Genomic DNA, 11,423 nt, shown 5'->3' on the forward strand with positions numbered 1-11,423 from the left:
TTATTGCATACCAACCTTTCTTCTCCTCATACATGTGCCACACACAAAGCCAGTGAGTCCATTGATGACTTGAATTGAGCAAAGAATTGCTTCAATCACACCAAGGGCCAGGAGAATAGAGAAAAGGACAATATTCCAAAGGATGATGTTTTCAGGTTCTTTGCAAATGCTCCATGTTGTCTGATTGAACAAATAATTGTATCTGTTACAAAGAAGAATAATCGGCAATGTATTAGAAAATATGAATTTGAGAATGCTTTCACCTGTATGCCATTATAGAATAGCTTCGCATTTTCTTTACATTCTTTGAATTTGTTTGCACAGTGTGAAAAGGGAGTCTCAAATTATACTGCAGTTGGTAAATCTGATGATTCTCTTTAGCATTCCCTTTGCAGAGGTGCAATTAATGACTTTACCCATGCTTTTCTGCATGCTCACAGCAGTGCTAAAACCTAAGGGGAAAGGTATCTAATGGTTTTAAAATATTTCTCCATATTATCCTTTTCTGCTGAGGTATCTCAGCCTATCCATCATCTCTAGGTCTGGCTTGAAGAGTGTGGTTGTCAAGTTTGCCTTTATAGGATCAAAAGAGATTTTTGTTTTACTTTTCAGAAGTAGGCAGAGTAGACTCAAGTCATGTTGATTTAGCAGGTTAATATGGCATAATTATCAAATACTTCCTCTTGACTCTGATGATAGTCACAGCTCATCGCTCAGCTGCCTTTTGAAGGCATGGTGCGACATGCACAAGGGGTTGCTGACAAGCACAGTGGGAGAAACGTAGGCACTTTGCCTGTAGGTAAGCTCTTGGCCAAAGGGATGACCAGCTGGAACACGCCAGCTCAGAGGAGCATGAGTTTGGGTGTAGACAGTGTTGACCATCTGTTCACATAAAAAAAATAAGTTTTCTATGAAAAGAAGAACAGTGAAATCAGGGAACAGAAACTGAGAGGAGCCTGTAAGTCATACTCACTCCAGAGTGTTGTTTCTGAAAGGATAGAGATATTCTCCGTCACCCGTGTCACACAGAGGGCCCCCAATCAACCCCATTGAGGAGAAGACTGCGCAGTACACTCCTCCTGCAAACCCCAGCAGAGCCAGAAGCACTGACAGCAGCATCTGAAAGGGAAAAGACTTTCAGTAGCACACACACACAGGCACCGAATATCATGGAAAACTTACATTGAATGAGAAGGAAGCTTTCTGTTTCCTACTACATGATAAAAGTCATAGGATGATATCTGTGGAATAAAAGATAGTTGAGTTCTAACTAGTTCAGCTATCCTAGATATTAAAGGGTTTCAGATTGTATGTATTTTACTTTTAAAAGTAGGTAAGACCAGAGATTTAATCGTTCTTAGTTTTATTGTTGTAAATCTGATGAGCCATGAATGAAACTGATATGATGTGGTCTATTTCATATGCCTTGTCATTCCAAATTATTCTCCCAGAGCACCTCTCTCAGCCCTTGAACCAACTGAAGCAAGCAATTTCTGAACCAGGTATGAAAGCAGAGAAGTATGCATTAGTAATTTTTGCCAATTGATGAGAAATGTAACAGAGTCTTTCTTATTGCTGCTTTCTTTCATTTTGCAATAGCTTGAAATGTGGTAACCACCACTCATGTTGAAAATTCTGGTCCATGTGGCAGTGAATAAATGGTGGCTTCAAATGAACAGGCTGCCCAGAGAGCTGCGGTGCCCCAACCCTGGAGGTGCTCAAGGCCAGGTTGGATGGGGCCTGGGCAGCCTGAGCTGGTGGGAGTCAACCAGCCCACAGCAGGTTCCCTGAAGGAGCTTTAAGGCCTCTTTTAACCCAAACCATTCTGTGTTTCTATGATAGTATTTTGGGTACCCTTTGTAAGGTATTTTCTCCATTTATCTCCATGCTCTGTTTGACTTAAGCAAAAAACTGGCATAAATTGAGAATTGACACTTCTCAATGTAATGTTGTTTTTAATAATTAAATGCATAGAAAGCTATTTAATTTCAAGTGTATTTCAGATCTTATGTCAACCAGTAGTACATCAGGTGCCAAGATTTTCAAACAGTAAGACATTATGTACTTTGACATTTAGATTTGTATCTTAGAGTTTTAACAAATACTAATCATGTTTTAAAAGCACATTTTGCTTATAATATACTCTTTATTTTCTCTATAAGCTGTCAGGAACATCTTCCTTTGGAGGCAGAACACATCTTTTAGACAGCATGCTCAGCCATGGGGGTTTGGGGCGGTTCTGTGTGGAGCCAGGAGTTGGACTCAGTGATTCTTGTGGGTCCCTTCCAGCATGGGACATTCTGTGTTTCTTTACCTCCACAGAACTGTTCCCTTTGTTCTGGAGCAGATTTCCACTAATGTATGGGATGTATTGCTGTCTGTAATAAGACATTCAGACAGGTGCTACTAGCGTTGCATCTGGGACAGGCAACCCACCAGTTCAGTGAAGAGTCCTTAACAAAGCTTGTGGTTGTTCACAGCTCTGCCAAGAAGAAGAGAGAAGAAACCCTGTGGCCTAAGGGTCAGGACACAAGCAAGCCTGAGGAAGCACATGGAGAATACTCCCATCCATGACTTGGGTTTGAAGCCAGGCACCTCAGCCTCCATTTCCCCATAGCCAGCAAATCACAGTGGCAACTATCAGCCCAAAAGGAAGGCCCTAATGTCAGCTGCTCTGCAGAGCTCTGTATTACAGAGAAAGATGGAAATATCCACTGTCCACCCTGGAGATTTATGACACAATCTTGAAAATAGTTCCCTATACAGGCATGTTCAAGCAGGTGGATGCAGTTTCCAACTTGCCAGAGGATGACATTACTGCTTTTTGTACATTCTTTTACAGAATTACAGAATTACGTTCTTGCCTGTTGTCAGCCTGTGAATTGACTCATTTTGTGTGTTCTTTGCCTCTATAGCAATCCCTGGATTGCAGGTTGCTGGGGTATCTTGGGAAACTTATTTCATCATACTGATTCACAATTCTGTCTGATTTTTGCCAAGCTGGATGCTCTGGTCTTTTTCTGCACGTTGGCTGAGTTGTGTCTTAGTGGAGGGTTGTGGTCAGCAAAATGCAGGCAGTCTGGTATTGTCCTGGATCAAAGCAGTGCCTGGGTTGTAGCTGATGCCTTGTCTCTCATAATAAGATCACCGGCTGTGCTTCACAGTGACGGTGAGTGACTGATACTGCATCTGAAACTCCTACCTGAGCTGATCCATTACTGCCTGTCTGTTTTCTCATTTACTTCATCTGTGAGTTCTGCATCTTGGTTAAAGGGCTTCATCTATGATTATGATTACTTTTATCTCAGCACAACAGACCCATTGACAATTATGATAAAAAAAGACAAATGCTTTCTTTCTATTATTGTTTTATAGTGGTTAATACTAGTACTAGTAGTACTAGTAGTACCTGTTGGTGCTAGCTTTCATGATTGTTCTTTAACACAGGATTTTCTCCTTTGAAATCTCTTGGCTTCATGCTTGGCTTCATCTCACATACTTCCTTTACTGTGCCTATGCCAAAGGTTTACTTGTCACTGAAGGGGACTCAGCTGCAGTTGTTGCTGCAGTGTAGCTGTTGAACTGGCTCTTCTTGGTGTTTGCTAGACACAGCTCCCCACTAATTCTATGGTTCTGGAGATTTTGGAGATTGTTGCACCTTCAATAGAAATCCAGTTTTATTAACTGTCTCATCATCTCAGCTGTTCATCATTTACCCTTGTTATACCATTTTCACTTATCACTTTAATTTTATATATATATATATATAATTTCCTCATTTGTTTTTCAATTGCAGTATTAAATCTAAGCTGGGATGCTTGAGTTTGCATAAATTCTTATTTTCTCATGGTGTTGGCCCGACTGTTTCCTGAAAATATTTTGCTATCATTTTTGCTGATTTTGCTGACTGTTTTTGCTTTCTTCTGCAGTTTCAATGCTTTATTCTTCACATAGTTAGTTTGCCTGGGCTAGCTAATGAAGACTTAGCATTCATTCCTCGAGCATTTGCACCAGCTGCTTTGGTGAAGTTTCTTGTGTCCCAGCTGGTACTGCTCTGCACTGCTCCTTTTTTGCCCTGTTTTTCTGTTTCCGAGTTTGCTTTTGTTGGTTTTTTTGTTGTTGTTTTTCAGGAATTAATCACCTATCTGGCTGTCTCGATATCTTGCTTATCTAAGTTGGTTGGTCTGGAAAGCTGTTGTAGTTATTCTTGTTCTATTACAAGAATACAACTGCTAAGGAAGGTGTAGTGGGACGTGCTGCAGTATGTTTGCTGAGGCAATGACATAAGCTGTTTTTCAAGGGGCTTTTTTCCTTGTTGTGCCAGTGCTGCTAATGCTTTCAGTGGTGTACATGCTAAGCTGCAGGACACTGAAGCACTTTCTACTATCTCTTACTTTCCAAAATCTTTTCTTCATAATGCAAGAACAAGAAGCCATCTAGATGCATTGGCCAGCAAAAATTTTAAATGGATTAATAAAAAAATTACTCAACGCAGCACATAATCACTATGAACTGGAGAACACAAAAGATTAATAAAACAATGAGAAGTATAGTAATTATTATTACTGTTGTTGTTGATACTTAGCATGGAAAGACTGTGATGAAGTCTGGAGCTATTAAACTAGGAATTGCACAAATGATCATAGGACAGAGCCTCAACCCTGAGGAAAATGGTAATGTTCTGATTGAGTAATAATTCGGAGTACTATGGGTTCTCCAGCCCTTTTACTTTTTCTTGGAAAAGCAATGCTGAGCATTGTCTAAGTGACCATTTTACATCTAAGGTACCTAAGCAGAAGCTATGCTTGGACCTCAGTGATGCGTGAGTAGCTCCAGTGAGCATTATTTCTCTGCCAGTGGGTGGAAGATGGTGGACAAGCCACCAAGACCTGTGGACCTCATTTCAGATCCTCTCAGAACTACCACTGTGCATGTCTGAGCCAGTCCCAGAGCTCCTCTGCTCTCCAAAGCCTGGTGACTCACGCCATTCCCAGTTTGGTACACAGCCCATATGATCAGGGTGTCTGAGCAACTTTGTGGGTCTCTGTGCATTTCTTCCCACTATCCCCAAAGCAAATTTGTGCTAAGATTTTTTATCCTGAAGAAATACATCATTGGTCTTCAGATCTCCCTACAAACGTTGCCTCTTTTATAGAATTGTACAATGTCTCAAGTTGGAAGACACCTACGATGATCACTGAGTCCAACTCCTATGGTTTCACACTACTTAGAAATCAGTTCTTCCCAAGGGCTTTGCAGGGAATATGCTCTTTAATGCCATTCACAGCAGCTTGTTTTTTGCCTGTGCATCCATCTCATATCTATGTTGGGCTACATGCTGTTTATGCAATTGGATGGCTTGTAGAGCTACTTTTGTTTCCACTGTCAAGAAATGGGCAATTTCCATGGTCCTGCAAGTCAGACATTTCAAATGGGCATTGTCCTCATCAAGATTTTTCCCTAGTGTAGTCTGAGAAGCTTCATCATCTGGCCATTGGCTTTCTTTCTACAGATAGAGCAGAACATAAACCATTTTCTCAATGATGTTTGCTGTATGCCTTTTATAGCAGCAAATTAGAATCATAGAATTGTAGAATATCCTGAGTGGGAAGGGACCCATAAGGATTATCCAGTTCAAAAAAGGCAGAGGAAGAACAGTTTGTCCATTACCTTTCAGTGCTGGGAATGTATAGACAGGACATCTGGCCACCAACGGGCATAGCTAGGACATCTCAGACATCAAAAGGAGGGTGGTGATGAGCAGAGGAGCATATGGAAGTGTGCAGATGAGGGCTACTGGCAACACTGTGATACCACCAGAGTCCATGGGCTGAGGGAGAAACACAGCCTGTCCTGGGACAGTTGACTTTCGCTGTGCACTGTTTATTGTTGGGAGGAAGGGAGGCTGGAGAGTTCACATCCCAGCTCTGCAGTTGGCCTGCTTGGCCATCATTAGCAAATTCTCCTTGATGTGAACATGACATTCAGTAAAATCAGTGTAATGGCTTGTCCTTTGGGACATACTCACTGACATCCTAATGAAGAATGTTATTTTTGTGTTACTAAGTAAAATGAAAATCTTGAAGAGGTAAAGATCATTTCATGGATCAAACTAAACATTAATTGGAGAGTACAGAAGTGCTTTATTGGATGGAATCTCTTACTATAGGTTGCTCTTGGGGAGGATACAGACTGAAAAAAAAAAACCATAAGCCAGTTTATTCCTGCTAATGATGATGGCCTCAGAGATGTCTGTGCCCTGGGCATGAAAATTAATGGACATGTCTGTATAATATGCTGCTTTATAATCTTAATTATCAAGAGGAAAAGTCTCTCTAGCCTTTGTCTGGATGACAGAGAGCTCAAATTGCATTTGCACCTCTCATATACACAGCTCTTGAGCAAATGCATGCCATGGGTGAGAGCCTCCCATGGGGACCGGCCCTTGGAAAGCAGTGCTGGTTCCTAAGTGCCAGCTGTGGAAGCTCAGGCTTTTAGCAGGTGCCCTATCTGCCTATATAGAGGTAAGTAGGAACAAATCTATGGAAAATTGCCATGGAGGAGTTTGGAGGAAAGAGTACCATCACTTCAAGCAGGAGGAAGCAGGAGACATACCTTACTTTTTGCAAGGTGAGGTGAAGTCTCTTTGTTTCCCCTACCCTCAGTGCTGTGGCTAAATGCCCCAGTACCTGCCCTGGCTGAGTACAATTCCCTTCATATCAGTGTCTGCAATATCATTACATTCTTGTTAGCTAAATGAGCTCTCGGCCCCAACCCAGGGACGCTGCAAATCAAGCTCTTCTTCTGCATTTCCATGACTTGGCTGCTGATGGTGGTGTGACGGTTTGTTATTTTACATTTCCACCTGCTGAGCAGCCATTTCAGAGATATTGTGCAAACCCCACAGCACCATTTCAACACATCTACTTACCCCACATCTGTTAGCACAACATCCTGCTCCGCCTGCTCCCAGCATCATGAATGCTGGCAAAATAACCTGCGAGAAAAGCATAAGTTGGATTGGCGCACAGTCCTTCTGCTTGGGTGGCTGTTAAAGTCTAGGAGCTGAAGCTTCACTTTCCTCAAATGCAAACTACCTTCTGGCTCATCTCTGTGAATTACACCAGTTGAGGTGCCCTTGCTTGCTGAAAGTAACTAAGGAAGAAGAGTGGCATTACAGTTGTCTGGCAAGCTTCTAACTCAGTAATTCTGCCTGCTAAAGCTATCTGAAGCTATACTGCTTATTTTTAGCAGGAGATTGTTTGGGTTTGTTCTGACAAAATATGATTTCTGCTCTTGAAATATTTCCTCCTGCTTCACTATTAGAGTTTGCTACTGAGCAATGGAGGTAGGAGACCAACTATTTTGCCTTTTGCTGGTCTCAAACTTGAATCTCCATCCTCCACCTCCCATTTAAGTGCTAGGAAAGCTGCACTGGTCAGTCAGTCTCTCTCCCTGACCCAAGCTGGGACTGCTCCAATGGATGGGCCTGGAGGAGTATCTGTAGGAAGCAGGCTGTGGTCAGGTCATTGGGGTTTAGATAAAGCCATCCACATCTTGTTTGCATAAGCCATAGCGATGATTTGTGCCATGCCCTCCTTCCTCTCCCTCAGTTGAATGTTTTATCCTGTGGAATACTGCCTGAGCTGGAATGGGAATTTTGCATTTTCATGAAAAAAAATATAATAAAGATAAACATGTTGTCTTGATAGAGTAAAAATTTCCATGAGCCAAAACAAAACCTTTCCCTCTTGACTTTCACTTTAGTAGAATCTGAAGAGATTTCTGTATCCCTGCAGAATAGGGATCATAGACTCACGGAATCATTAAGATTGGAAAAGACCTCCAAGATCACCTTGTTCAACCATCAACCCATCCTCACCATGCCCACACACCACGTCCCTCAGTGTCACATGCACACAATTTTTTAACATCTCCAGAGACGATGACTCCACCACCTCCCTGGGCAGCCTGTGCCAGTGTGTCGCCACTATTTTTGAGAAGATTTGCTAATATCCAAACTGACCCTCCTCCAGCACAACTTTAGTTACGGTAGTTTAAATTCTTCATGCATCCTGGTCTAAATTATAATTGGGAAATCAGTTTTAAGCTTCCTGAAACACATCTAGCTTTTGTTCTTCGTGCTAAGCATCCAGAAAACCTTCACAATGGATTTCACTCGGCAGGGAACTCCCAGTTCACATCAGCTTTCTCCATGGTAGTAACAGGTGGATCTGGACAGATACAGGGCAGTCAACAACCATCTGTGTCTCAGGACATCATGGCACTTACGCAGGTGCTCTGGAGATAGGGAAGGCTGCATTTAGTTTGGTAGCTAGAGGGCAAGAAAGCTTTTTATCAGTCTAGGTTTACAGCCAAAGTGCGCCTGCTGCCTTCCATCTGCCCACCACTGTTACTGCATGCATTTCACAGAGCTGTGTAAGAAAACAGTATCTTACAAAGTAGGAAATGGTCCCTGTAAAGTTAATGAAAGGAGGAGGAAAAAAAAAGAAAAAGAAAAAAGAAAAATGGAAAAGATGTAAAATCAGCATGATGAGATGTTGTCTCATGTAGGAGATGAAAAGCAGAATGTCCACAGTGAATGAAGTCCAGGGAATTTATGTGTATAGTGTGAATATCCATTTAAGACTGTGCTTACAAAACCTCCTTAGACTTGTAGCCCCGAAACATTTCCTGGTGAATTTACTCCCAGTTACAATTTATGCTCCCCTCAGGGACAGCCTCCAGCACCTACAGTGGTTGTTCAACCACAGATGGAGTCTTGCAAGGGTAGAAAAGTGAGATTAAAAGACCTTATAGCCAACTCTTAAACACAAGTGGTCCCCAAGGCAGTACATTGCCACCTGGCTTTCAGGGAGAGCTAGCACTTCATCCCATTGAGTGAGTGTGTACCCTTTCCTTCAGAAATCTCTCTTCATCAGAGGTTTCTCATCTAAGCTGTAAGCACTTTAGTTTATTAGCCTGGCTCATCATGAAGGGTCTGCCTGGCAGCTTTTTTTTTTCTTTTTCTTTTTTTCACTGTCTGATTATAAACACCTGCTTTTTGATCCAGAAATGAGAATTTGCTAGATTTGGCTGCTGTCTGTAAAATGAGGACTGCAAGTGAGCCATGACTCAAACAGGCATTTCCCAGTGCTTCACACAGGCTTCCCATTAGGAAGGATGTTACTATGGCACATGGAGAGAATCTTCATTTCTTTATAACCTAAACTTTGGAAATAAGTAAATGGAAAGGTTTTCATGTCATGTAAGTTCCCATTAGAGAAGCAACAGGAGGAGAAAGAAAGAGCGAGACTGGCTGCTCAGCTGAGGAGTGTGCTGAAGAGCTGGGTATCCATCAGTGGGTTGAATTTCCAGTTGGAGGCAAGTATGTTTTCATGGCAGAGATCTATGCAGCCCAGTCTTTCTTATTGTGGAATCAGGATACTGCCCAGGCTCCAGTCATGGTGTATTCTTGCCCTCTGCATTACCTCTCCTATGGCCCAGGAGCCAGATGCCATTTTTCCATGCTTCCAGCACCTGGAAGATGGAGCTGATGATCTTTCCCTACTCCACCTGTGGGCATTTCTCATAGTGTCTTCTGGAAAACATGTACACTCAATGGCAGTATTTGTGGATTGATAATTACTCCTACTGCTGGTGTCTGTGTTTTGAAGGCCAATGCAAATGCTTCCTTCCCTCTCCCTTTGCTGTTCTCATTTTTAAAGTATGCAGTGCTGACCACAGGAAAGCCTCTGCGGCAGCCTTAAAAGAAGGCACGTTTTGAATGAGCTTGTGATGCTTTCATGCTTGACATTTGCCTTTCCTTTCATTGAACGCCAATGACTCCTGGGCTTGCAGTGATACCAATTTTCCACCGGTCTCTCATATAGTTCCTCCTTTAAGCTTCCTTCCACACACTCATTGCTTACGTTCAAGCTCAGTGTGAGTAATATGCCCAAGTGGCAGCTAGAAGAAGAAGCAGGTAAGCTGCTGGTGGGGAACAATTTATTGAATGATCTTATACCACATTTCTGCAGGGGGAAATGTAAGTCTGAACCACATCCATTGTAGTTTTCTATAGACTTAAGTGCTAGCTGGCCCAACTGAATAAGGTTTACATCTTTCTAAGTTAATTATTTCTAAAATTTGGTTTTCTGATGTGCAGGTAGCCGTCTCTGCACCAATTTACCATCTGCCTGGGCTACATGTCATCCACTGCTTGTCATACGCATGTCACTTGCTCAGCTTTTTGTCTGCACCTGAGTGGATAACTGAAAGAATATGCACAGAGTAGGCTTCTAATGAACTGGAACTATCGCTGTTCCCAAATATGTTCCCTTCTGGTTATGGATATTCAATTTTTTTCTGAGTCTTGGAATGGAGAACTGGTCACAGAACAGCGCGCACAAACCAGATCAAATCCAAGAGGAGCTGAGTATGGAGGAGTGTGGGAGGCATTTGGCGTACAAGCCCTTTTCAGCTCCACATTCACACAATGGTGGCTGGGTCACTAATGAACACCTACCAAAACACATTTCAGTTTTGACCTTAATATTTTTAGATAGGTTCTGTGAGAATAAAATCAGTGAGAGGAATAAGGAAGGATTGTATCCAAGGTGAAAGCTCACCACCTGTGACTAGCTTAGGACCTCATCTGTGCTTCGACTGCAAAGACATGATCACCCACATCACTGTTCTTCACAGTGGAAAGGCAGTCTTACTCATGATCTGAAGAAGCTGATGTTTATTTCAGGAACTGGGACTTTTTTAGTCTTGAATGCACTTTCTCATCTCTGCACTCTACCTTCCCAGTTAACCTACTTGGATGTTTCTGAAAAGGAATAACATGATTTGTGTTACATTAACAGAAGTTCTACAAAACATAAACAGAGGAAACTCTTCTCTCTTACCAGTATTCCAGCTCCCAGAATGCCTTGGAAAAACCAGACCAGATCAGTTATCTCACTGAGCTGCAGAACTTGTCCATTGGGGAAGAACAGGAGGATGTTGGAGACTATAGCACACACAGCCAGCGGGAACAGGGTGATCCCAATGCACCTCGAACACTTCCCTGTGCACATGGTGGCTCACTGCTGGGGAAAGATGCAGTAAGGTTTGGATTACTGCTGCACTGGAGGCACAGAATTTCAGCAGTTTTCCTTCTCAGGGAAAGAGGAATCAGTTGTGAATCAAGAAATGTTCTAGTTAAGACTGACATGCGCAATATTGTCATACAAAGCCTGTTCTCTTCATAGCCTTTATTTAAAATGGAATTATTCCAAACTGGATTGTTTAAATAAGATTTATTTAAAATTACCAGGAATAAACAGATGTTGGTATGAAATGGATGGAGAGTTATATTTCAGTTGTTGATGGGTGATTGCCTGACCATTGGGAACATTGAGAACACCACTGTGGCC

At 42.2% G+C, this 11,423-nt stretch overlaps 1 protein-coding gene across 1 annotated transcript; it reads right to left on the reverse strand.

The window, feature by feature from the left end:
• LOC306956331 (transmembrane 4 L6 family member 1-like) lies at positions 1-11,084 on the reverse strand (the record flags this gene model as incomplete). The annotated part of the gene is made up of 4 exons (XM_079547677.1): positions 1-202; positions 974-1,119; positions 6,932-6,997; positions 10,914-11,084. 4 exons carry the CDS (start codon positions 11,082-11,084, stop codon positions 1-3), a joined length of 585 nt encoding a protein of 194 aa, XP_079403803.1.
• Between the last annotated feature and the right edge of the window lie 339 nt (positions 11,085-11,423).

Source organism: Tetrao urogallus (assembly GCF_951394365.1).
Source record: "Tetrao urogallus genome assembly, chromosome: 1".
Lineage (NCBI taxonomy): Eukaryota > Metazoa > Chordata > Aves > Galliformes > Phasianidae > Tetrao > Tetrao urogallus.